The sequence below is a fragment of the Parastagonospora nodorum genome (assembly GCF_000146915.1).
Source record: "Parastagonospora nodorum SN15 chromosome Unknown scaffold_1, whole genome shotgun sequence".
NCBI lineage: Eukaryota > Fungi > Ascomycota > Dothideomycetes > Pleosporales > Phaeosphaeriaceae > Parastagonospora > Parastagonospora nodorum.
The window spans coordinates 1191363-1217168 of record NW_001884549.1 but is presented as its reverse complement, the minus strand read 5'-3'; the positions used below and the strand labels follow the sequence as shown (position 1 = coordinate 1217168).

The following is a 25806-nucleotide window of genomic DNA, read 5'->3' as shown; positions in this document are numbered from 1 at the left end:
GAGCCGTGTATCCCTGACATCATCCTTGGCTTCGATGTCCTACGACACGGTGCATATAATAACACAGACGTCCCGGCCCGTGTGTGTAGAGCAAAACCAGTGCCTCTGGTCGCGGCGAAGCTGATCAGATCCAAAGACTTGCGGCGTTCTATCAGCACCTGCTCAGAGAGCCACATCAGTGGCATGATGCGCCGAGCAGGCTTCCATAACTGGAAAGTGGCGACACACTTCAAGTGCGAGCCGCTAAACCCGGGCATGCTCAAGACGGATCTCACAAACACGAAACCCGATCTAACAGCACACAAGACACAATCGATCGACTAGCCAACATGGGGCGCGGTGCACTTGATAACACAGATGCTTCTCAGCCAAGTTCTTCCGCAGCCGCGAGTGCAATCGACGCTCACCACGCCGAACAAGCAAGGCCCTTCACTCCCACCAAGAGTAGGCCTACACCAAGCTCGAGGACGTTGCCGTTTTGCCAGTTAGTGACAATGACGTGCCGGATCCCATACAGTTTCAGGCCGCTGAGCTGTTCGCCTCAGAAAATGCAGAAGACCTGGTGATCGATGACCAAGGTTTCATTCGTAAGAATGATGAGATCTCTCGCTGCGTCACTGGTCAGTACACCATACATCTGTCGCGTAAAGTCATCTCCGATTACTTCAGCTGCATGTTTTCTTGCAGCACTGATACGTCGAACCTCATGCGCAACAAGCAAGCGCCATGAGGATGCAACTGTGCAATTAGACGGAAATCTAGTCGCAGTAATCGAGCATCGGTCTGACCGAGCTCTGGCGCGAATCCAAAGAAGCCATTACACACTAGCCATGGTCAAGAGATCATAGCTTGACTCCTCAGCTCATACTCCTGGCCTGCTGAGCGATGAGCATATGTTGGCAGACTCCTCTGGTATGCTATCAACTTGCCTCGCAACGCTCAGCAACTCAACTGTGCCAGCCTGACAGCTCTAAGCACATGGAGTGCAAACAGTTGGAAGTTCAGGAAGTACGAAGAATGATACGAATGGTACTGGTCTTTGAGGAGCTGGTGGCTGCCCACGGCAGATGGAAATAGTATGTGTTGCCGCTGCTTATAATTTGATCATTTGCTTAACACTTCGCCCAGGAATTGTGGAGTAATTACTGAAAAAGTGGTCGGAGTCTCGTCGATCTGTCCGGGGAGGACGCACATCCCAGGTGGGGGATATGCTGACCCGGCAAGACCAGAAAGGCTAGGAGGTCAATTGCAAACGTAATAGCGGGGCCATTTGGAGAGGACGTACCGGGCCGCCTACCCTCTATCGATTCAGAAACAGAGACCATCTGGATGAAGCACACATCTTCGGAACTTCGAAGCTCTGATGAACTCTGGGTCTCCGCTATCATGCGCGCGAGCGGCCATTTCCTCGTCTCTGGCCAAGGCAAGTCAAGCCGTCTCGTGGGAGACACCAGCCAGGGAGTCCCAAGCTGCATCAGCAGGGCAGGGGTAACACTGCGATTCAGCAGGCTGCCTTGACCGGTAGCCGAACGTCCTTGCCCTCTTGAGGGTTTAGGCAGTCGGAAAGGGTGACGTAGACCACAGCTAGTCGAACATCCTTGCACAAACCATTCGTTGGTCTTCCATCGTGATGTGTGCTGTGTGATGCTTGATGGTGACTGCTACCAACTGACCTCAAACCTGATAGATGTTGGTCGTCCACAAGCACCGTAAAAGATGAGTACAATTCACCTCGTGTTCTTGCAAATGCTGACAACTATGCAGACGAGCAATCGGGCAGGACTGGTAGTACTCATACCGGCCGACGCAAGCGCTCTTTGGGGTCATTCAAACTACTTCATCCCGGAGAGTCTGTTCTCATGACACTTGACCATGGTTACATTAGGCGGGAACAACAGACATAAGTCATACCGATCCAAACTCTTGATGAGAACAATACATGCCTCGCATTTCTCCTGCTTGGATACTAAAAATGCAAAAGGCTGGACAAGAAGCGATACTGTCATGGAGGACTGAAGCCGATCAACTCCTGTTGAATCAAGCCCTGCTGACTTACATGCCACGCTGTGGATATTGTGCGGGAGATGAGGCTCCGAGAGACTAGACTAAGTTGCCCTCATACCCAAGAGATTGCAATGACTGAAACGCGATACTGTCTAATTCCAGAAGTGCTGCTGTCAAACAAGATCGACCTCGGGCGAGTCTTGTTGAGTCAAGCTCTGGGCTTCATGTACGACTCCTTCGGCACAGGAGACTGAAACATTCTTGTCGTGACTGAAACTCGGAAGCAAGATCCGAACCCACGTCTCCATACTCTTGGAGAATTCGGACAGCAAACTCAACGCGCCCGGACCCACGCCATCGCACGGGGCTGACCACAATCAAGCCCTGGCGGATCAAGCTGGTTTCGCTGGGCGCGATGCTGTTGACATCATTCGTGATGGATCTCGCCGAGGCTGCTGTGGCCGAAGAATCGCGCCATGGAACAAGCTGATCACTTCTTAAGTGTCATTAAGCCAAGCTCATCTCGACACATATACTTTCATCAAGTGCTGTACTATCCGAGGTACACCAGCCAGAATACATGGCTCATGTTTGTTCGCTTCTAAAAGCGCCAACATCGATGCAGGCGATACGAAAAGCATTGCCATCGATCCAAAATGACATCTTTGTCTGCCTCTTAAGGCACCGACGGAGATGCAAGCGATCCGAGAGGCGTCATCATCGATCTAACATGATACATTCATCTCATTTGGCGTCAACTTATACCGCCATTCCGACATGTCGCGGACATCGCTTGCCTCTTCCGCCTTGTGAGGACTAGGTACCACGAGCTGGCAGGAGCGTACCTCAGACACTCCGCCAAAGCGACCCAGTATCGCCACGGAACATGAGAGCAGCAATGTTTGCGGCAAAGATCAATGTCGCCTCGCTACTCCAGCCCCATCTTGACAAGTACGTCTGGGTATCTTGTCCTGGGCATGAAGGTTAAAGCGACCTCCGGACATTCCATCTCTTTCACAACGGGCGTTGGATGCTGCGACAACCTCAGCATCGCGCTTGGATACGCCCACTTGCCTCACTTAATATGTGTTACTGATCCGGGATAGACACCCTGGCAGCGCAGGTCCAGTTTCGGGGGTGTCTTCGAGTCCTCGAGATGTCCGGTTCGACGTTCAGGTAGGGTATGTTGCTCGTCCTGGTATGCTAATAGTAATTAGAGTTTCCTATAACTCAAACGGTTATGGTCAGTGATTCCTGGCATCCTGCGCCGACGGCAGTCCTACCTTTAGCGGCTGCGGAGGCCAATCGATGGTGTCTTATGACCGAGTCTGGCAACGATTCAAGTCCGGGCAGCGACCGCCATGACAACCATTGTCTGGCACAGGTCCAGGTATTTTGCAAATCTTGACCACCGGAGCGCGATCTCGGTTCAATGGTCGTTATTGTTTTCTTCGTCGCCGCGGGGCCGCAAATTCGGTCAGCGCACTACATACCTTGGTAGACGACGCGCGATGCCAGCCATGGCCTTGTTTACCGCCTATGAGGTATCAGAGCCGGCTCTATAAGTATCCATCAGTATCTCAGTGCTGTCTCTACTGGGGCGAGTTGGTGAGGTAGTGTCGGGCGTGCTTGCCGCTGTGACAAGACGTCAAACGATACTGCCCTGACCCCTCGACGGTCATCAGGCTTCAGCAAAAGAGTTGGAAGACTTACGATAGCAATCCTACCGATATGCAGGCTTAGGTGAGTCTTCGAGGCAGCTGGCTTGAAGTTGGGAGGGTGATGTTATTGTGGTGGTGGAGGAGAAGGAGCATTGGTGAGATTTCTCCGTAACCCCCGCTACCCGCTAACAACACCGTCAAGTGAGCACATGCCCACAAGACAATATATAAGCTTCATGAGAGCTGTATCTATCTCAGCTTCTGAACTATCACGCCTGGGAACAGAGGAATTCGAGTCCATCGCTTTGGACGGTCAGAGATGGTGTCTTGAGCATCCCCGAGGCCGCGTCCCTCGACGGGTGAGATCAATTGAATGAGGGCGCAGACGCAAGCGATGAAAGGACTCATGTAAAGGAACCTTAAAGAGAGATTGAGATTATCTAGCAGTGATTTGCGTTGCTGGGACATCTTCTGCTCAAGATGGTCCAGGGTGCTTCCAAAATTATTGCCAAGCATAAACAACTCTGTGCGCCCATCTGAACTATCGATCCCCTCCATCTTACCACTCGCTTTCTTTGTTTCTTTCTCTCGTTCAACCCCACTCACACGAGCGGCTCAACTCCACAACACCCGTACCCATGGACCTCAGCTTCGGACAGATCTCCCGGGGTCTGGAAACTCAACAACTACGAGATCGACACCACCCACCCAAGCCGTCACAACTGCGGCATATAGGAAGATCCGGATCGACCACCCTGCGGGATATTTGAGTGCATGGGCCAAGTTCTGGATGTTGGGTGTGTGCCTACGCGTCAGGTTTTCCGGCAGCCAACGTTTCCCAAAGCCGTCTCGAAGGTCAACTGGCGGCTTTACTGGCTCTTGACGTCCTGTCATTCGGGCGCGCGCGCACATGTGGCGTTTGTCATCTATGCTCGGTGAGTGCTCACTTTTTTGTTATTCCCCCTCCCGACATCTTCGTCTCCGACATAGACAGCATGCGTCCAAATAAGAAGCTCAGCGATTTTGCCAATATCACCTAAAGCCGTACGCAACACATCATCGATGACAACCTGCCGGTACAGTAATTCGAGATAGCGTTACACCACACCATATACAGACTCGGAAGAACCAGGCGCCAGAACTGTGGCAAGGCACACGCTGTCGGCAAGCTTGGGATATAAGGCCTTTCGAGGTCACAGAATATCATCTTTTTCTATAAATGATGTGGACAATTGCTGGCTAAGTTATTCAGCTGCCAGCCGCGGCGAAGGCTAAACTGCCGATATACAGTACTTGGTTCCTCCGCAAACTTCCTCACCATTTTCACAGCTCATGAGGGTGTGTCATCATGCTCTCATCAATCAATGAAGATTTGCGCATGGGACTGCGACAGGAAGTGTATTGTGAGAGGTATTTGGTACGTAAAAGAAGGACTAAAAGAATGTACAGGTACAATTTTAAAATACTTTGTTATCTCCACTCACCTGCGACCTGCCTTTATTATTATCTTCGACTTCATCATGATTTCCGTCATCGTCGTTGCTATTACCGCTATCGATGCCCATATCCATTGCTCTCGCCTATTGATTTTCAAGTCGTATTATCGTCCTTGGCATTGGGAGGTCGCCCCAGTGGGCGAAAACTAATTAGCTTTACTGCGTTCATTCGCGGTTGAAAGTGGTAATAGACAACGTGATCGACCACAACTTGCTACTGGTTAGCATCAAGTGCGCCAAGTAATCATCTTATATTGAAATGTTCCTGAGTTTCAAGCATATTCCAGTATAAAGATATCCACTGTGTACATTATTGTCTTTAACGTTGTAGTGAAACCTAGCTTTGGCGGATCGTCCCTACTTTGTGGCCCGTGCTCCGCCCCCATGCTCGGTGTCAAGCGACTACCCCAACTCACCCATGAAACGAAGCACTTGCTAATCTGGTCGCTGTGGCAGCCTGGAGGCTCCTTCCACGGCTGAGGATGGCAGGCGCCTCATACGACATTGTCGTCCTCTCTTCTTCGCCTCCAGCCCACGACCTGTACGCCCCTTCGTCCCCGCTCAATGGCAGCCCGATATCCCCTCCTCGACGCGTCGCAATGCCAGCATCGCCGCTCCCCGCACTCTCTCCGCCTGCCAGCCCACGCAGAAACACATCCGGCGCGTCGGCGCTTGGTTCACGAAAAGCCGACATCCCTCCCGACGCCATTCGAGGGTTCGCCACCGTAGGCAGTCTCGTCCGCTCCGAACACTTTGCGCAGCACTTTGACGACGATATTGCAGGAAAAGACCAGGAACAATCGCGGAAGAAGTCACCCGAAGATGTAGGAAACATTGCGGCAACCAAGAAAAAGCCTGGGAAGCGGGCTGCAACCACGTCTACCGCAGATGGCGAGGCCAAACCGAAACCCAAACCAAGAGCACGGAAACCCAAGGCGGCAGACGAGGAGGCTGTTATAATCGACCCAGAACTACGGCTTCCAGCGGCCAAAGTGTCGCCCTTCTTCGCGGCCGAAGGTGCTCCAGCAGCAATTGAGCCCTCAGACGAGCCCGTAGTCGATGTCCCGAAACTTACAAAAGCTGGAAAGCCACGAAAACCCCGCGCAAAGAAGGAGAATGTAGGTGGAGAAGAGGCGGTGCCCAAGCCGAAGAGAACGAGGGTCACCAAACCCAAAGCTGCCAAGGCTAAGGCTGGTGGGAAGTCGCAGGAGGAGGCGTGTGTCGAGTCTGCACATTTTCGCAAGTCTGAAGACACGGGTGATGAAACCGTCGCAGGTGTGCTAGCAACTCGCAAATCAGCAACCACCGAGAACGTAGGATCGGGCGAAGCGTCGATTTGGGATGTACCGCAAAGTCCAAAGCCCAAGAAGAAGCGGGCGCCCAAGAAACCACCACCAGATCCGGTCATCAATAATCTGGAGTTGGACGAGGCAGTATCAAGGAGGCGAGATTGGACGCCACCACGAGATACGGCAATACCAAGTCCATTCACGGACTCGGTGGGCAAAGAAAACAAGCAGATCGAGCCAGATGCTGACAACGGGGGTTTCACGCACATGATCTCCAACTTTGCCTATGCGCAGGCTCTTCCCGCCCAAGTCGCATCTACTGTCGCAGACTCGGCCACAGGTACCATGGCGGCAACCAAACGACGTCGCATTGAGGTCAGTGCGAGAGTGACGAAATTGATTCTTTGTAAAGTAGAAAGCTGACTTATGGTGTAGCTCCTTGATGTTCCTGGCAATCAAACGACATCGCGTAACTCATCACCGGAAAAGGGCAAAGCACCCAAGAAGAAGCCGCGAACCATTACAGATATTGCTACCGAACAATATCAGCACCGAGCTGCTCAACTTGACCAATCCGATGTTGCCAGCGACTTTTTCCAATCTCACACTGCGGTTACAAAGGTACCGCTGAACGATGCGTCGCTGCCAAATGGCGACGCGCCTACCAAGAAACCACCGCGCAAGCGCTCAACATCTAAGCCAGCTTCCGAGAAAGAAAAAGTTGGCTCGAAGGCCAGGTCAAAGAAGGCGTCGACAAAAGCAGCTGCCAAGCCTAAGCACATCGCCGAGAAGCTTCTCAGCCCAGGATCAGCATTGATGCGTATGAACAAGCAGGACATTCTCTTCGGTACCTCGAGTCAGCTCGCACTCGAAGAGCCTCCGACGTTGGTACGACAGCTGCAGCATGCACTGAAGGAGTCGGAAGTAGAAGCCGACCTCTCTTCCAACGGCATGATTGCTCCTCCACCACGTTGGCCAAAGCTTGACAAAGTCGTAGGCAAGCGCAGCCTGTGGGATGCTAGCTCAAGAGATGTCGAAGGTGGCATGCTCGAGCACATGGAGGACGTGTACATACCCGAATTCGATCGGACCCAAGACTTTCCGCTCCTGATGGATGGCACGAACGACCAGCCGGACGGTGCGCCGCCCTCATTTGCAGATATCGACGACTTCGAGCCAGCGCCACCCGTTATCATTTCATCTGATGGTCCAACACCCCCGCCCACCACATCAAGAACATCGCAAAGAAAAGCCAACGATGAACCTGATCACGTAATGGAAGGTCCTGTTTTCGAAGACATTGATGATTTCGACTTTCAACCTCCGCCTTCAAACCAGAACGTGGAGTTTCAGGACAGTTTTGCAGATGATGACGAAATCCTGCACACGTCTGTTCAGTCAAGTACACATCCGCCGCCGAGACTGCGGCCACCAGCTACATCCGATCCCATGAACGGTTCGTCAAAGAAGCCTCGTGGCTGTCCAGCCAAGTCGCAGTCCGCAATAGCAACAAGTGGCTCTCCAGCCGTTGCGAAGGAGCCCAAGCGAACGAAAGGGAAGGAAGTAAAGAGTGCGCCAGCACCGCCGACGACCCCAGCGAAAGGCTCTGGGCGCTTCATCGACATTGACGAGATTCTAGACTCCGATGATGAAGCCTTGCAAGCTTTGTCTCCTACGCCGCCTCGTATCCATAATTTCGAGAACTCTCAGCCCCTCCCGCTCTACTCCGTATCCCCCACGCGCGCTAAAAAGCCCAAAGCCGACTCCTCCGTAGACTCTAAGATCGTACCTGTGCACATTATACCAACTGCGCATCTTGAATGGCTGAATCTCAAAAATTCCATCTTTCCTTCCATAACCTCGCATATCCGTAGCTTACCTTCCACGCGCGATCCGTCCAAACCTTCCTGGCACGAAAAGATCCTCATGTACGACCCCATCGTCCTCGAAGACTTCACCGCCTATCTCAACGCTAAGACGAGTCTGCGGACATGGCGGCGCGCGACGAAAATCCAATCGAAAGCGTGGAACAAAGCGCAGAAATCGATTGGTGCGCAGGAAATTGGTGTGGTGGAGGGTGGGGGGAATGTGCTTGCTGTTGAAAAGGAATTGGAGGCCTGGCAGGTTCAGTCTTGGTGTGAGAGTATGTCGGTTTGTTGCATTTGGGGTGAGGGTAGGGGGAAGGGGGGTGTGAGGAAGGGGTTTTACTGATGGCGATCGTAGATGCAATACATAATCCTGGGGACATTCACGTGTGCTATGGACAGGTAGAGGTGAAGGTTCCCTATGATGTGCTTTTCACGCAAGGTTATTGCTTGAGGCTTTGCCGGCTTACAGCGGATTGTGTGTATTCAAGACGTCGGTGGATCGATGTGAAGATGGGATCAGGGACGGCTCGAGAGCGTCACACACGCATACCCTGTTTTTGTACAGACAATCAGTCTCGTTCCTGCTATCTCCAACAACTGTGCCGGGACATGATCAACTCCTCAATATGATGGCACTCTCCACACTCAACATCTACGTGTACATCTAGCCATGCTATCTTCAAGCCGTACTCCGCCCAATACCCGCCTTATACCTCGCCAAACACCTTTCCCTCGCAAACTTATGCTCAACCACCGGCTTCGGATATCCATTTTTCCTCGCCACCTCGGCAGCCTTCTTATCCGCATACGGATTATGCACCGCTTTACCCTGCACACCGCTCAACTCCTCCACCCACAGTCTAATAAAGTCGCCCTCCTCATCAAACTTCTCCGACTGCAGCCAAGGGTTGAAAATACGAAAGTACGGCTGCGGATCCACGCCCGTGGAGGCCGAGAAGCCCCACCCCCCATTGTTCGACGCAAAGTCGCCGTCAATCAGGTGCGTCATGAAGTACTGCTCGCCCAGGCGCCAGTCGAGGAGCAAGTGCTTTGCAAGGAACGACGCGGTGATCATGCGATTGCGGTTGTGCATGTATGCGGTGTGCTTGAGGCAGCGCATCGCGGCGTCGACGATGGGATACCCCGTGCGCCCTTCCTTCCACGCCGTGAAATGCGCGTCGTTGTACTCCCATTCGATATTGGTGTATTCGAATTTAAACGGCTTGTTCATGCACACGTACGGCCAGTGGACGAGGACGTGGCGGTAGAAGTCGCGCCAGGCGACTTCCGAGATCCAGGTTTTGATGCCGTCGGAGCCGCCGTCGAGTTTCTTGGAGGTGTTTGCGGAGCGCGCCATGCGCACGCTGGTTCGGGCGGCGAGCGTGCCGGCGGCGTGGTGCGCGCTGACTCGGCCTGTGCTGTTGAGGGCTGGGAAGTTGCGTGTGGCTTGGTAGCGGCCTATCTTTTCGCTCGCGAAGCGTTCGAGGCGGTCGATGGCTGCTGCTTCTCCGGCGGGCCAGAGAGCGTGGAAACGGGTCTTTTCTTCATCGGTCAGGCTCTTTGATTCGGGAAGGTCTGGTATTTTGGCGTCGAAGAGACCCGCGTGTTTCTCCCGAAAACCCGCTAGGTTTCTTTCTGGCATTGGACGTTCGTTGAGCAAGTGTGGGTGGGCATGCAGGTGCGCAACCCATGATCGAAACCATGGGCTGTAGACTGCGTATTGCTTGCCACCACCCGTCTTCAGGGCGCCTGGTGGTACTACGCAATCATCGTGTTGAGGGTTGAAGCCGATGCCATTCTCCAACATGAGCTCTACGAGACGGGCTTCCCGTCGAAGCTCATCGGGCTCGTATTCCAGATTGCAAAAGATATTCTTGACATTCCACTCCTGTGCCAATTCTAACAGCCTCTTTGCCACATTCCTTCGCTTGGGCACTGTTTCAATGTGGAGTGGGATGTCGAGTTCGTCCAGCTCTTTCTTCATCAATTCGACGGATCGCAGCTCGAAATCGCATTTCGGCGGACTGACCAGATGCGCCACCCAGTCTTGTGGGCTCATTATCCACACTCCAATTAGCCCGATTCCCTTCTCCTTCGCGAGCGCTGCCGCTTCAGACAGGCCAGTGTTGTCCCGTATGCGCAAGTCGCGTTTGAACCAATGTATCACGGCCTCTCCGCTCCCTCCGTCCTTGCCCAGTCTGATCGCCTGTCGGGCGTGTTTCGTATCTGCCAACGCCTTTTCCAAGATCTCAATTGGCCGTGGGATCTCGCTGGCATTGTACATGGCGCAGCGCTCATTGCTCATCTCCGCCGGGTAGTACCTCCTATCCACGATTCCAGCCTTTTCTTCTGGTCGCGAATGGTCAAACTCTTCGTTCTTGACAGCTTCGCCGGGAGCTCCGTTCTCGCCATTCTTCGCAATCGATTCGATAGGTGGCGCGCCATTTGTGAAGGCTTTTGCGACAGGTTTCGCTATACGTGATCGTTTGTTTGGTGCATCCCCAGAAACGTCCGTGTACTTCTTCGCGGACACGGCGTTTGGTGGGATGGCAGATGCGAGTTTACGTTTTGGCGGCATGTTTGATAATCCTGCAAGGCTCTCGGGTTATATACAAGGGGCACTGAATGTTCTAATACGGGTGATGGACCGAGGGACAAATTGCATATGAGGGACGGATGACAACGGCGCGCTGGAGACACCAGAAGAAAGAAGTTTTTTCGAACGCGACTACACAACAAGGCGATTGATGTATTTTGAAAGGTAAGAAGAAAGAAGATATTCTTGATGCGCGAATCGCGACGCGTTGAAATCGCGAACGCACAGGGTCCGATCGATGACGCAGATGGTGCCTGAATCGTCGTCGTCCCGATCGCGAGATTAGCGAGTTGAGATACCCGTGCACTAGTGCAGCCTCCTTCTCCACAACACCCAGCCGATCATTCCTCCCAGTTCATATGACCAAACGTACTCCAAGAGCATTCCTACGCTTCGAAGCTCATCTATCCTGACGAAAAGTCGCTTTGGCCCACGAGTCCATCATACTCTTTCTCGAAGAAGAATTGCTTTTGACCGAATGCTGGCCTGAGCTCATCGAACCATGCAGCGTGGGAATCATAAGCTGCAAAGAACACACGTCTGGTCCAGCTAGGCACGTGTGCCTGCAAAAACTTGAGAATAAAGACGCACCCATTGTTGACTTCTTCAGCCCCCACGATAGACACCTTCCCAGCTGAGCAGGACATCGATGGTCCGCGAACAGTGCAAGCCAATCCGCTGACTTGCTCGTATGCGCGAGTGAATATTTCATAGGCTTCAGGAGAGGGGTGCATAAGCAATTTTGCCGCCCCATGTCTCGCTCTACGAACGTTTGATCGTTCGTCAATACCATGTGCTCAGCCCTCCTCACGTCAAATTCACATGTAGTATGGGACTATGCCAAGTCCGACTTCCGTACGCCAAATCTCGGCGCACAGGTCAGCAGAGTCATTGACGTGTCCAATTGGTGGTGCTTGTGCCCGTATTTGCGCTCCTTTCATGCGTATGAGGCATTTCGCTTCTTGTACTACCAGAGTTTCAAGTGCTCTAGGATGGCTGATGTGTGCTTGTAACGAGATTTGTTTCCCGGACTTTTGAACGTCTTCAAACAGCTTCAGAATTTGGTTGCGTCGGGGGGGTATATCGCATTGGCCAACAACCGAGTGACTTTGTGCCGATGTGAGGTCTTGAGATGTGTTGTTTTCGTATTGTGTAGAAGCGGGTTAATACATGAACTAAGTGCCGCAACTGACATGGCCATGGGTCTCCACCAGTGAGAAGAAATCTCTGACTTGTCGGTGCCGTGAAACGTACTCAGCTAGCCGTTGCGTGCTGCTAGACTTCAATTGCTGAGGCGAGCCGACGTATGTGAATTGAGCCTATCTGAAGCGGAAAATGCAGTGCGAATGGCAAAACTGTCCCTATCAGTCGCGGCAAGTCAGCCCAAGTGCTATCGTAAGTACGAAAGCATCAGCAATAACCTCCATAGGGAAGTATAGTACAGTCTCTCGGTACTTGTGCTGCAACCCTGACATAAGGCTTGCGATTCAAAGTCGGAACATTTCCCCCTATTTGATGTGCAGGATATGCATTCAATGTTCCTCGAATATGTTCTGCTACATCTCGCAGTCTCACACGTGAGGTCTCCGGATCCAAAAGTTCTTCCAATTTTGTCTGGCGGTCGCATGTCGAGAGCATCTCCGGCTGGGGAAAACAATCTTGAAGAGAGGGGCGTTCGGCACGTTGGCCCTATTCGTATTACTGTGGGCATGAGATCGAGTTCGTCTAGTTTGAGGTATAATCCACTAGTCAATGTTTCTGGGACAATATTGTTGGCTGGCATCTGGCTTGTCTGGATTGATGTGGAGGCTTGAGCCACGACTCGCACATAGAACACGAAGATACGAATGGTACGAAGACAGGAAGTATACGAGCGGCGCAATGACGCGGTATTTGGTATCGTCAGCGTGGCGCGGGTGCCGAGTTCGCATGATGATAACGGCATGTCTCGAAACTGAATGATGTTGCGACTTTCGATGTACGAATCTTATGATTTCCTGGTCATTCGCGACAGTGCAGGATCCTGGTCGGCCTAATGTCTGAGGACGGAACAGCCGTGCATATTCGATGTCCGAGGAGTTGCTATTCTCATATTACGCCGAAGTGGCATGCTCTGGCCCATCAATTGCTTGGATGCAATATCACTGTACGTTACAAGGTATCGGTCTTGGCTTTGCAAATCTTGGAAGTGCGAAAGTGAACTGACAGAGCTGGTTGCGGCTGATTGTTCGTCAAACTTCCCCGATTGTATGTGCGGAGTAGAGCTCCGATGAAAGACCATGATGCAGGTCGGTCGCAAATTCAAGGGGTTGATGAAGATAGTTTGCCTGCTGAGGTGAGATACCAGTGTGGCTTAGCCTTGTGGCAAGTGTACGGGGTTTAGCGAGTGGCTGAGAAGCTTGAAGATAGGCCTGAGGTGACAAACAGCTCAGAAGGTCATGCTCTTTTGATCACAGAAGATGTCGACAATTTCGCACTCGTTGTGGTTCTGGAGGAAAGGAGGACGGAAGACACGTTGAGGTGCGGGCACATTAGCAAGCACGACTCATGCAAGCGAAATGGACCAACCAGATTTAGACGCACAACTGCAACAACAACTGCAACAACCCTTCGAGTTTTCTCATTCCAAGTAAGACACACACTGCAGGCCTGCTGCAGGTAGTATACCATGATAGCTACATCGAGACCTCCAGTCAGCCCTTCCAGGCATTCAACAGGGCCTTTAGCTCGATCAGCCAATGGTAATTCTCGAACTCTCGCTTACGACCAGCTTCACTGCCCTGCCCAGCTTTTGCTGCGTCTCTTCAAGCACCACAAATCGCTCCTCCCGCGAATAATGGCAAGCCTGACCTACCCGACAGACTGGTCGAAAGCATCAAGTCTCACGACCCGCGACTCGAATAGGCAATCTCGCAACATCAACAACGAGGTTCATTGAGCCTCATTACCTGGCGGTCCACTGTCTTACTAACAAGCGAACCAACCAATCACGATCGTTATAGCCTGCTCTCGGGGTGCATCCAAACCAAACATAGGTAGAATCGTTCCGAGTGTGCCTTCTGCGGTTACCCCGACTTAGATGGCTTGTCATTTGAGTCTTCTACTGGCTGACTGCCGGGTGCATAAGGCCAAATACCAAGAACACTTCGTATGTGGGTAGCATGGCTTTGCAAGAATCGGGACGGGCCTGTTAACCTCTGTACGTCACCGGAAGCTTATAAGATCGATCTGTCGGTAAGTATAAGAGGGAGCTTGAGGCGTTGAATAGAGAAAATGGCAGGAAATACAAGAACTCACACATTGAGGAAACAACCAGCACATCTGCTTTCCCTAGCGCAAGATTACCATCTCAATACTACAACCAGCAAGCTGGCTTCTGAAGTGCTTTATCTCCCCGGTGAGGAATTGAGAAAGCTGCTACAAAGACGATTCCATCAATTCCTGCGCAAATTCTTTTGTGTGCTTCTGGATAACATGTCGGAGAGAGTTCCCGCCAAGCGAACTGCATCTGATCGCGCTGATTGGGACAGCAAACAACGCGGAGATCCAGAGCCAGATCCGGAGCCACCAGCGGCACCACCGTAAGTTGTTAAGTTTTCCTTAGCATGAATGATTATACTGGAAGTAAATATTTCACTAACATTCTGTAGGGTCATAATTCTCTCCGAAAACGGCAAGGTGGGAACGACTGCGCCACAGGCTCAGCCGTACCAAGCGACGTCACCGTGCGTGCAATCGGACCCTGTCTAAATTAACAATACGAGCCTGGGCTGAAATGCGTATAGTCAAAAGTCTCCCACTGCTTCGCGCTACAACTTGCGCATACGAACAGGAAGTCAACCTACTGCTAGAGGAAAGGAACATGATTCTCCTGACGATCCCTTTCCAGCTGCCCCTCCGTAAGCCTCAATTGACGATGTTCGGCGCGCGACGCGCGTTAATCGGACATTCACCACTCGGTGGATAGAAAGTGAAATGCTGCTGACGGCCCGTGCAGAGTGATAATATTGTCCAACAAACGACACGCATCGAGTTCACCACCGCGATCACCTCCCCCTACTCCCAGCAACCAGCTATTGCCCAACTCCGATCCCAACTCCTCAACCGTAAACCCATTGGCGAAACATATTGGACAACCTCCTTCAAGCCCGAACACCGCGCCTGCGTCACCCACATACCACAAACACGCCATGGGCTCCAAATCTTCGAAGCTCGCACCCTCTCATGGCAAGCTGCAGCCTTCGCAAGATAAGCAGGACAAGGCAGAAATGGCTGAACCGACCAACTACTACTCGCATCGCAGCAAGAGTATGATGGAGGAAGGCTGGAAAGACTGGTGCTACTAGCGGCGCTGGTGGCTCTGGCGGAGGTGCCGGTGGAGGTGCTGGTGGAGCTGTTTGAGTTGGAATGGCTTCGAGAGGCTCATTTTGTAAGGAATTGGAGAACTGACTTGGATTTTAGAGAAGCGGCATAGCGGGGATGGAGTTTAGATCAGACGTGCATCCGGAATACAAGATTCGTTGTTTGGATACTCCGCCCAACTCAGGCATGTCAGGGGTGTATTGATGCTTCGTGCGCGTTCGGGATAATTTCAACCCACCTTGGGCCGGATGAGTTATGGTGCTCTTAGTTGTTGCTGTACAAGCTAATCTCTCCTGACGATTCAGATGTGACTTCGTCATCTGGCACGGCGTGGAAGCCCCAACCGGCAGTACGTTGCGGAGTCCAACTGTCGTCAAAGAGCACGTTTCTTCCTAAAATAAATTTGATGTCTGTCCTGGAAAACAGTGCCACTGTACCCGCATAATCATAGAATCTACCTGAGTAGACGATGTCTTCAGCGACAAGGCGGATTTCTTGGAGGTGAGGAGTGCGTGTGGTATAGCTACTTGAAAGGTGCTTCAGGCCGAGAAGCGGGTCGAATGTATCAGGGCCGCTTTGGTTGCTGAGAGAGACGCTCATTGTCTTGAGGGCTGGAGGAAGTCTCTGGGGTAAAGTTGCCGCTGAGTTTCCATCACCAGCGATGCTTTCAAGCTGGCATTTCAGGTGTGCCAATGACGAAAAGCCGCGCAGACTTCCGCACAGGTCAAACATAGGCGGGAGATCTTCGGTCGCTCCTCTGTCTTTGAGAAACACCAAACTCTCCAAAGAGTCACTTTGCGACTCGAGAGCTGCAATAAGTGTCTTTGAGCCCAACTGGCCCAGATCGAATGCTTCGCCCACATTGTCTAGAGTGATATCATAGGAGAAGACCCTCAAATGCTGAGAAGCCTCGACGACAACAGCAAGAATGTCATTTTGCAGAATGCTTTGCTTGATAGAGAGCTCTTCTATATTGTTGCATCGAGATGGAATGAGTTTCCGAATGACTTGTGCCACGCTTTTGCCGCCATATTCGAATTCGACCAAGCCTTTCAGGGTAAGCTTTCGTAGCGAAGGAGTCCGGAGAGCGGGCGCAAGTGCTATCAGTTTCAATTCGAGAAGTTCGACTGTAAGCGATTGCAAGTTCTCAAACTTGTGCATGAGCCCCGGTGACGTCCTCGAATTCGCTCTTCTGAACAGGTCGACCCAGTCCGGGTTTCTCGATTCACCGTAGCTTCCTAGCCAACCGTCATGTACGATCATGGAAGCGATCTTTGGCGTTTGCATGATAATAGCCGCGTATATGCTTTCTAGCTCAACATGATCCGTGTTATACAAAGAGGCCAGCGTCTTCCAATCTGCAATGCCGGAGGCCCTCAGACCGTCTTTGATCGCTTTCTTATCTTGTGCATTTGCAACATATCGCTTGCGCTGCTCGTATGCATTCTCCCCATATGTGATGTCAACATGCCGTACGCGCCTCGCAAGATCAGCGTTGCTGATGATCGATCGGAGGAACAGATATGGTTCACAAAAAAAGCTGTTGTACGTAGCATACAATTCCGCAGCTACCAAGTTGTGGAAACGTCGATTTACTCGAGATAGACTGACTAACGTGGGTAACTGGAAGTTATCAAGGTCAATACCTGGCAGATACTGCAGGATGGCGAGGAGGAGCTCGTTTGGGAAGTCGGTGATTGAGGCGGGAGCTCCGGAGGCGCGTCCCACGTCCGCATCTGTCCTTCTCTTTCTTGGAATGCTCTCTTGACGCAGGGGTGGGAAGTCGCAATCACTGAAGTTTGGCATGGTTGTGGCCCGAGAGCGACAACTGTATTGGACACAGCCCCGTAGTTGGTTGTCGAAGTACTATGAGGCGAAGGGCGGCGCTAACATTTAGGGGCAGTGGCATGGCTTTACCCCCGCCTCACCTGAACCACTACAACTTTCTTATCCACAGATAAATGGATGCGAGTGATTCGGCGATATGCAAGGATGGAAAGGCGTCTCTGAGATTCTATGGGACACGCCTCTGTCCTTGTACGTTCGACCCATGAGCGATGCGAATACCTCGGTTGAGGAAAAGACGTCTCACGATGGAGGCGCTATCAAAAGATCATCCGGTTCACATTTTGCTCCGCTTCAACGTCGATTGCCTTGATCGCTCAACACCTAACATCCAGAAGCCTTAGTACGTGCCCGTTCTTAGGTACGCAGCAGTTACGGCGAACCGTCGCACCGCACCTTGTCCGTGTTTAGGCCATAAATAAAGTTCATATAGACGAACAAGGCCTCTGCTTCTTGAGTCGTGATTGAAGTACACCTGGTAGATGTGAGTCCAATAACGCTTGTTTACGCTGTCGAGATCGAATTTGCAAGTTTTGTAGATCATGTTGCAGTAGAGGATCGAGAGCTCACGCCTTGGCCGATGCAGCAAGATCAACTCGCTTGCACTTGGATTTGGTATTGCAGACGAGGTCTTAACTATGGATGTGACATGAACATGTACTAGCACGCTCTTAGCGGATTTAAGGCAGCAGTTGGCACGAGTATGAACAGGGAGGCCAGTTCCATTTTGGCCGAAATGCACCAAAGATCACGACCTGCGCAATCATGCGTTCCGCCCCAACCGCCGTATTAACTCTGCAAATCAAAGTATTCCCCTTTTGCTTTGTATACAGCCGCAACTTTATCTTTGCGACCGAACAACCACCCGAAGCCACCTCGCTCGACGACTTGCCAGCACGCCAGGCTGAAAAGACACGCCGCACAAACTGCCATAGGGACAGTCAAAGTCCTTGCGGTTCCCTGTACAAGTATGAGCTTTGTCATCAATCTTCGGGCCCGACTTACGAATCTAGAACATGCCTGGTTTGCCCAGTGCCCTTCCTTCTCAGGATAAAGAGCGTTCATCGAGCACGACCATGCTTCCTTTGTATACAGTGTACCACCAGTGCTGTACTTTCCGTTCGCATATCGAATCTGGTCTCTTGAAGTTGCCGCCGGGTTCCTGTTATTGAATATGAAGACGGCAACACAGCATCCGACTTGGCTCAGAATGTTCAGCAGCGCGGGGCCAAACGCGAGCCATCCAAAGGCGTTATGCTCGGTGAAGTGACGGGTTAAAACTAAGCCAATGATGATGAGAGCCGTCGAAGCTATCGAGATGAGAGCAGCTACCAATATGGCATCATTTGGGCCAGTCAAAATACCGAAATCGATCGTTGTCGTTTTGCCCAAGCCGGTGTTTATAGTCTTCGAGCCCAGAATGACTTTGGGCACCCAGTTTTGATTGAAAAGGAGTGTGGCCACGGCGACGGGGAGGCCCAAGATTATTGATATCACACTGATGACGACTGTAATGACTGGATCACTTCGTACCATGGTTTTTGCGATGATGTGAAGGTGGGAACGAACGAGCGCACTTCGAGAAACAGGCGCAAGGAAGGAGTAGAACAACGCGTCAACAAAGCGAAACTTTTATATCGGTCGGACCAAATATATATGCCTACATCAAACCTACGTGGTTGATCTTTGAGATACTCAAAGACGGAGTAGCAAATCTTTGGCGGATAGATAGCCTGAACGCTGACTGGCTGGGTCGGACACTTGGATACTCGAACTTAGCACAGCTTAACCCCTTTCGGCTTTCGAGAAGAGCTGATTGGTGAGTTCGCGAAGGTGTTGTAGAACAGCGACATGGGTTTGCACAGCCTACAACGAGACGGACTTGCGCCAAACCCGTCCGCTTCTTGAGTCCAGGAAGCCGAACGTACACCGGCTGTGCAGCTGTGCGCACGCATGATTTTGACTGGACACTTCGCACATTGTTGCAGAGTTGCCAAACCTATCTGCGCGATACAGCCCCGAGGCGTAGCGTAGTTTCATTTCTACAATTACAACAACATAGCAAGATTTAGAGCTGCGCCCCAGAGGCCGAAGCATCTGATGTGCATGTCTTTGGTGATGCTTAGCTCTCGTTACGCGTGTTGGCAGGCTCGGACAAAATCCACAGGATCGTTTCCGCCGATCCCCCGTCATCCGAACACAGCCTCTTTCATACACGTTGACAGTCTGACAGTGCCTCTGCAAGCGCAACACATACCCAATCCATCCGACTTTCCCGTTGCGCTATACGCGTCAACCTATCGCAGAAGGTAAAGACCATAGACATATATATTGCACATCCCCACGCCATGGTAGCAACATACAACTTCTCCAGCTCACAACGTCAAACACACTGTCGTCCACCAAAACCATTCTCGGCCATCATCTTACTGTACCCTCTCAGTCTCCAATCATCCACACCATGTTCTCTCAATCCACCCCAGCTTCCGCTCCCATGAAAGACACCAACAACCCCAACATGATCGTTATCCAAAACACCATGGTTGGCGGCAACTTTAGGAAGGGTCTCGATCGCTTGACCAGGATGTTAGAACACAAGGTCGACAACCAAGTTATGAACGCCCAGATCCGAGCGTACGACAGTCCCTCTGGCCTCAATGACAAGCCTCGTTATTCGTAGAGCATGGGGAAGGTCGTCACCGGCCGCATTGTGATGAGATGGTAGCATCGGACCGAAAGACAGGGTCGAATCCCGGCACATGCGACGCCACATATCAAACTCGACCTTGATGGAACGCAGACAAAGCCACATGAACAACGATTGACAGCGCAAGTGTGTTACTCTGCAGTGTTATTTCTAGGCACTGGAGCTTGAGGCGGACATGGTGTGGTCTGCCGAGAAAAGGCGATCCATGAGTGTGGCCAAGACGATGGAAAACATGAAGATGTGGTGTGGTGTTGAGATCAGGAACAGGACTAGAGTGTAACAATACGTGTATAAAGTACTGCTGAGAATATATTATGAACGTAACGCAAACAGAAACAACGCTTCGCTTGAACGCTCGCAAAGAATTTTGCCACAACATGCGTGACCACTTGTCAATTTAATGGACGGCGGAGGGGATTATTTGCGCATCTAGCGAGCTGCCGGGGGCGGGCTGCCGTTCTCGAGGACTGGAGCCTTATCATAGGTGTCGCTTGAACCACCAGATGCGGTCCTGCGATGGCCTGAAACAGCGCCGTCGCGGGAGGCGGGAGCTCCTTTGAACTTTTCACCTAGAGCTGCCTTTGGATCATCACCTTCAAGGTTGACAGTCTCATACTCCACTATTGGCATGTGTTAGTAGATGCGTGCTTAGAGAGATACAGGAAGTGATCTTACAAGCTTTGATGAACATGTAGAAGGTACTCGCAAGGATAGCTCCAAGAATGGGTCCGACCCAATAGATCCAATGGTACGAAGCAAAAGTGTGAGATACCACAGCTGGGCCGAAGGATCGGGCCGGGTTGACACTGCCACCGGTGTAGTAGACACCCATAAGCTCAGCGACGAAGAGAGACTATACCAAATTAGCACTGCGGATCTCACATCGAGCGAGTTGGACACTTGCCAGTCCTATACCAACAGGAGCAATGAAGGTACCTTCGTGCTTCTCGGTAGCAAGCATGAAGATGGTGAAGACCAACTGCGCCGTCAAGAACATCTGTAAACTCGGTTAGTAAAAGATTACTGAACGAGCCGGAGTATATCATTCAACATACCTCAATAAACAGTCCCTGAACCACGGTGGTACCACCGCCCAGCTCAGTCCTCACAGCCAAGACGTTGGGCATCATTCCAGACACAACGGCTGAAGCTGCGATGCCACCAATGATCTGGGAAATGATGATTAGGAGGCCACGCATGTAAGCAGTAGCTCCAACAAGCATCATGCCGAGGGTGACGGCAGGATTGAACAATCCTCCACTAATGCGGAAGAACACCCAGGCGTTCACCATGAGTGCTAGACCAAACACCAAAGAGATGTACATGATTTTGCTCGGATTGGCAGCGAGATCTGTCGCGTTGGCACCTTGCGCTGGTGCAGTATTGACGACATTTGTCCCGCCTAAAGCAAAGAGCAAAAACATGAACTGCGGAACAAGAACACCCAGTCAGCAATGCTTCTGTCGTCTTTCGTGTGTGGGAAACTCACTGTGCCCACAAATTCGCCTAAGCATGCGACAATATGCCCCTTTACAGTCTTTGGGAGGAAGTTAAGCCAGTCCAGAGGACGTGCCACATGATGCTCGTGTTTGTGGGGTCGTTGGTGATGGCGGGACTTCCATGGAATGCGCAGGCCACGCGTGGGACGGTCGACGTTCATGTTGAAGGCGTTTGGTGGAGACGGACTGGTATGGGAGCGATGCAAGGGGTACGAATGGGGAACGAAGGGTCCGAAAGTGGAAGTAATACGAGACCAGGGTTATGAATGGAGCAAGAGACGAGCAATGTGCAACCTGGATTAGAAACTCTCCGACTACCTTGCTCTTTTGTACATCTCTACTTGTCCTACGACAATGGCGTCTTCGAGGCCTTTTACCATGACGTGGTTCTGTTTATGCCCAGCCACACAGGGTCAGGATCCTGTGTCTGAAGCAAGTTCAGCTTGCATACTTAGCGGCATTTGACAAAGTAGCATGGCAGCTTGGTGGTGTTTTACTTTGAGCATCTGCTTTCCAAAAGCCATGACAATCAATAGGAGCCATATCCTTGTGTCACATCTCCGTAATAGGCGCAGACCGTTCAGTGAACCATCTGCTTTGGGCGCTGGACAGCAGGGATCAGGTGCTTACTTTGGCGGAATTAGTGTGTGAGCTATCTCAAAGGATCGTAGTGCTCGATGGAAATCAGGTTTGGGGACAATGATCTCATGCGCTAAAGACAGCTACCATCTCATCTCGAAGATCAGGGTCCGCTTCCTAGACGCCACAAACACCAGCCTTCCGATCGTCGCGGAGATTTTGGGGCGTCAACGGGGTGACCCCACATCGTGCAACTGGATAAACTCATAAATCTAGGTCTTTCACTTACTCGCTGTGAAGTTTTATGAAGTAGTGCAAATTTGACAGGCGCCCATTTGAATGCGCGCAACAACTTTTTCCTGAGAGCATCAATTTCGCAGAACTTCCACCACATCGGACTGTGACATTACGAGCTTGCAAGCTATGAAACGCCTATCGAGCTACTGGCGATGAGCCACTGCACTGTAGACAGCACAGAGAAAACCAAGTTTCGAGCATGAAGACCTGGGAGGTTGCGTCATGCCGACGGTGAGTGTTGCGGCCTCCATGCCAAGGAAGAAAGCTCATGGTGCTAGACTAGATGACGGGAATGGCACATGATGGTCCATGTCCCCGGAGATCTTCTGCATATTCAAATAAACCCCAAAGAGGTAAGATACAACGTAACGCTGCGATCTCGACACCTCGGGAGAACGCTGCACATCTATATTGTGTGAGATTCTCGTGTACAAGCGCAAAGCACCATCGGAAGCAAGGAGTGTACCGAAAATGTAGGCCACTTTCATACGCTGCCGTGTGACATGAGCCGAACGCCTCGGTGCCAGAATATGCTGGAGAACCAGTGAGCTGCACAGCCACCCTAACATAATGCAAGCGCACAGTGAGCAATCTAGACTGGAAAACGATTACAAACACTAGAACAGTACTGCGACACTTATACTTCTCTGTCGATTAACTTTTTGCAGGACACAACATCAGAAAACACCCACAACCTCTCCACTAGCCATCAAGATCTACGGATACCGGGATTTGATCAGATCAGCAGCCTTCTCGCCAATAGCATACGCAGTCGTCTGCGTATGGGTACGCTCGTATGAGCGGAATGATACTTGTGTCCGCAATACTTAGACCCAGCGTTCCGTACACCTTGAGCTGGTTGTCAACCACACCAACTAATTCTTGAGGCATCATCGCCGCAGTTCCCACGCTGTGACCGTTGGACGCCATCAACTTATCTTGATTAAGTAGCCAGCCCTCCCAGCCCGCGTCATCAGTGACAGCGCCCGGCGCTAGATCTTGTTCAACAACATTAAAATCATTGAAAGCCTCAGATTCGAGAAAGTGCCTGCGTATGTACGCCTGCATGCGAATGTGCATTTTCTTATCGATGGGGTTGGACCAAATGCGGTAATCGAAGATTGGGTCGCCGAGTGGGTCGTCCGAGTTGATGTTGACGGAGCCGCGAGAGAATGGTTTAAGTAAGATACACATGCCCCAGCCTTTACCGGCGAAAGGGTGCTCGAGCCAAGCATTCGTTTTAGACTTGAAAGATGCCAGTAAGATCTCTTTCTGCTTCTCGTAACCCGCAATGAGTTCTTTAGGGGTATCATCGGGGAGGTACGCATATGGCTTTTGGGTCGCGATCTCCTCCACCATCTTGTCGAAATGATCGCCAACGAAGGAAGAAGGAGGAAGAAAGGCACCACTGACGGTAACAACAGCCGTGTAAGGGCCTCCATTAGTCTGTTTGAAGATATCGTAAGCTTCTGCTTTATACGTCGTATTGGAAGCGATCGTGGTCGGTTTAGGGAATGAAGAGTCGGTAGTAAAGTTGTACAAGCTGAGCGCGAAAGAGTGATCCTGAAGGTTCCAACCTACACCAGGCAGGTCAATCAATGTATCGATCTTAGCAGCGTCAAGAACCTTCCTAGGACCAATGCCAGAGTATTGAAGCAATAGTGGAGTGCGTGTGGCAGATGCGGAGAGGATAATTTCACGCTTTGCCTTAACGGTGAAATTTTTTGAACTGTATCGGTCCTTTATATCGACACTGACGGCCTGCTTCTTGTCGTCTTGGTCGACGAAGTTCACCTTGATAACACGATGCAACGTCAGCAAGTGATAGTTCTTGCGTGGCTGTACTTCGATATAGTGGCCCAGTCCAGAGAAACTTCGATTGTATGCCCTCGCCGGGTCCATGGATGTTGGAATCCAGAACACACCATATGCGTTTCCATTCGCATGCTCCTTCTGGATCGGAACATCGTCCTTCTCCACCCAAGCGACCCAGTGATTTTTCTGGGTGGCGTATTGGTAATCCGGGTAAGCTCCAACCGCTGTACCGTTACTGCTATATGCATGGGGGTCATGTGTAATTCCCCATTTCTGCATGGCCGGCGTTGGTGGTACAAGAGCGGAACTTTTCTTAAAGTAAGGGAACAGTCCTTCGCAGTCCCATCCAGTGTTACCAGGAAATTGAGCCTAGTTGTTGTAGTCTTCAGCACTACCGCGGTCGAAGAATTGGCCATTGACTGCAGAACTACCGCCCACGACAACTCCGTTGGCTGTCGGAAAAGTACGATTGTTCAGGTTGGTTTGCGGTACTGATGTCAGATTGTACATGAATTTAGGAGCTGGAGAGTTGTACAATGGCATGAATGAATCGTCCTGAGCAAGAGGACCATACTCAACAACGAGAACATTTCATGTCTCACGGATTAGCGACAGGTAGACGAGCAGAAGCTATGCCCACGTTTGCCATCTTCGGAGAGACGATTAGCTACTGTGAGGCCGGCAGTCCCACCGCCGACTACGATGTAGTCGTACTCCTGAGACACATCAGTGGCGTGTCGTTTGATCTCGGCATTTTGCCACGAAGGAAGTGCGTAAGTAGCGGCGAGAATACTAAAGACAGCTACAAGTGCCAGTGCCATGCTGAAGGTTCGGGATGCTGCACACCAGCGATAGGGTAGACTAAGACTGCGTATTGAAGACTCCTCAAATGAATTTCAAGTTGAGATTGGCAGATTGGCAGTTCGTTTAGCGGGGAAATACCTACTTTATGCCTTTTGTGCATCCTATCCTAGTACTTTACGAGAGGTCATGCATCGTACACGCATAGAAAATAAGCACTAGCTGTGTGGAGTACAGTGTCTTACCTGACTATTGAATTCAGTAGGAGAATGGTAGAGTACTAGTTGGTTAAGGTTTTCTGCTTGCCAACGGAGATTCTCGATGAAGATGTAGGGTCAGTATTGCCCATACACCCGTCACCCAACATCAGCTGTGCGTAAATACACAACATTCATGTCGTAAACCTGGCGTAATTATTTAAAATCTCCATCGGCTTTTATGCTGTACTTGCCTCCAGCCGATATCGGGTTCTGGAATGTCGCACTAATGCACATCAGCTTAGCCAATTCATCCGGTCCCACATCCTATCAGAATTTTCATCTGCTCTATCATCTTACAAGACCTTCTCGGCGGTTCATTACCTGGGGAGAATACAGTGGAAGAAACCAGCACTCCATTATATTGGCGGTAATTGTCAGTTTTCCATCGATCAAGCCTCCCTTGATTCGACTCATCGCATCGGTGGTTTAGTGGTAAAATTAGCCGTTGCCATCTGCAAAGATCAATTCGGCTAGCCCCGGGTTCGATTCCCGGCCGATGCAAGACACTTTGTTTTTGCTTACAGAGTGTTCTGGTGGTGGCCGTGATGGTGGACTTGTGATGTGGAAGGCGGAGATGAGATTCTGACATTTTTGCATGGCTTTTGGCGTGACAGGAACAACAGATACGTACATGCGGACGAATAAGGAGGTCTTAGTCATACTAACACGCTTTCATTTTATTATTGCAGGTAATATTGTAGTTGGTGGTGTGCTGGATTTGTCTCCA

The 25806-nt window shown here is 51.2% G+C and overlaps 12 protein-coding genes and 1 non-coding gene across 13 annotated transcripts; 6 read left to right on the top strand and 7 right to left on the bottom strand.

Annotated features, from left to right (window-relative positions):
* Positions 1-329: 329 nt before the first annotated feature.
* On the top strand, positions 330-730 carry SNOG_00527 (hypothetical protein; the record flags this gene model as incomplete). The annotated part of the gene is made up of 2 exons (XM_001791159.1): positions 330-419; positions 449-730. The coding sequence occupies 2 exons, from the start codon at positions 330-332 to the stop codon at positions 728-730; spliced, it is 372 nt and encodes a 123-aa protein (XP_001791211.1).
* Positions 731-2902: 2172 nt separating this feature from the next.
* On the top strand, positions 2903-3255 carry SNOG_00526 (hypothetical protein; the record flags this gene model as incomplete). The annotated part of the gene is made up of 3 exons (XM_001791158.1): positions 2903-2955; positions 3111-3185; positions 3222-3255. 3 exons carry the CDS (start codon positions 2903-2905, stop codon positions 3253-3255), a joined length of 162 nt encoding a protein of 53 aa, XP_001791210.1.
* An 88-nt stretch (positions 3256-3343) lies between these two features.
* SNOG_00525 (hypothetical protein) lies at positions 3344-3526 on the bottom strand (the record flags this gene model as incomplete). The annotated part of the gene is made up of 2 exons (XM_001791157.1): positions 3344-3407; positions 3498-3526. The coding sequence occupies 2 exons, from the start codon at positions 3524-3526 to the stop codon at positions 3344-3346; spliced, it is 93 nt and encodes a 30-aa protein (XP_001791209.1).
* A 2234-nt stretch (positions 3527-5760) lies between these two features.
* Positions 5761-8661, top strand: SNOG_00524 (hypothetical protein; the record flags this gene model as incomplete). Its single annotated transcript, XM_001791156.1, has 2 exons — positions 5761-6825; positions 6886-8661. The coding sequence occupies 2 exons, from the start codon at positions 5761-5763 to the stop codon at positions 8659-8661; spliced, it is 2841 nt and encodes a 946-aa protein (XP_001791208.1).
* Positions 8662-8877: 216 nt separating this feature from the next.
* SNOG_00523 (hypothetical protein) lies at positions 8878-10896 on the bottom strand (the record flags this gene model as incomplete). The annotated part of the gene is made up of 1 exon (XM_001791155.1): positions 8878-10896. The coding sequence occupies one exon, from the start codon at positions 10894-10896 to the stop codon at positions 8998-9000; it is 1899 nt and encodes a 632-aa protein (XP_001791207.1). The 3' UTR covers positions 8878-8997.
* Positions 10897-14388: 3492 nt separating this feature from the next.
* Positions 14389-15260, top strand: SNOG_00522 (hypothetical protein; the record flags this gene model as incomplete). The annotated part of the gene is made up of 4 exons (XM_001791154.1): positions 14389-14495; positions 14565-14639; positions 14700-14813; positions 14912-15260. The coding sequence occupies 4 exons, from the start codon at positions 14389-14391 to the stop codon at positions 15258-15260; spliced, it is 645 nt and encodes a 214-aa protein (XP_001791206.1).
* Positions 15261-15540: 280 nt separating this feature from the next.
* Positions 15541-17082, bottom strand: SNOG_00521 (hypothetical protein; the record flags this gene model as incomplete). Its single annotated transcript, XM_001791153.1, has 2 exons — positions 15541-16816; positions 16892-17082. 2 exons carry the CDS (start codon positions 17080-17082, stop codon positions 15541-15543), a joined length of 1467 nt encoding a protein of 488 aa, XP_001791205.1.
* Positions 17083-17910: 828 nt separating this feature from the next.
* On the bottom strand, positions 17911-18657 carry SNOG_00520 (hypothetical protein; the record flags this gene model as incomplete). The annotated part of the gene is made up of 2 exons (XM_001791152.1): positions 17911-18081; positions 18127-18657. The coding sequence occupies 2 exons, from the start codon at positions 18655-18657 to the stop codon at positions 17911-17913; spliced, it is 702 nt and encodes a 233-aa protein (XP_001791204.1).
* Positions 18658-19469: 812 nt separating this feature from the next.
* On the top strand, positions 19470-19801 carry SNOG_00519 (hypothetical protein; the record flags this gene model as incomplete). The annotated part of the gene is made up of 2 exons (XM_001791151.1): positions 19470-19472; positions 19496-19801. The coding sequence occupies 2 exons, from the start codon at positions 19470-19472 to the stop codon at positions 19799-19801; spliced, it is 309 nt and encodes a 102-aa protein (XP_001791203.1).
* Positions 19802-20257: 456 nt separating this feature from the next.
* Positions 20258-21488, bottom strand: SNOG_00518 (hypothetical protein; the record flags this gene model as incomplete). Its single annotated transcript, XM_001791150.1, has 5 exons — positions 20258-20448; positions 20504-20681; positions 20727-20825; positions 20884-21255; positions 21318-21488. The coding sequence occupies 5 exons, from the start codon at positions 21486-21488 to the stop codon at positions 20258-20260; spliced, it is 1011 nt and encodes a 336-aa protein (XP_001791202.1).
* A 1456-nt stretch (positions 21489-22944) lies between these two features.
* On the bottom strand, positions 22945-24839 carry SNOG_00517 (hypothetical protein; the record flags this gene model as incomplete). Its single annotated transcript, XM_001791149.1, has 2 exons — positions 22945-24242; positions 24659-24839. The coding sequence occupies 2 exons, from the start codon at positions 24837-24839 to the stop codon at positions 22945-22947; spliced, it is 1479 nt and encodes a 492-aa protein (XP_001791201.1).
* A 393-nt stretch (positions 24840-25232) lies between these two features.
* On the bottom strand, positions 25233-25739 carry SNOG_00515 (hypothetical protein; the record flags this gene model as incomplete). Its single annotated transcript, XM_001791148.1, has 3 exons — positions 25233-25343; positions 25377-25400; positions 25602-25739. The coding sequence occupies 3 exons, from the start codon at positions 25737-25739 to the stop codon at positions 25233-25235; spliced, it is 273 nt and encodes a 90-aa protein (XP_001791200.1).
* Positions 25495-25580, top strand: SNOG_16620. Its single transcript is given in 2 exon segments — positions 25495-25532; positions 25546-25580. It is a non-coding gene; the product is annotated as a tRNA-Gly (tRNA).
* Positions 25740-25806: the final 67 nt, after the last annotated feature.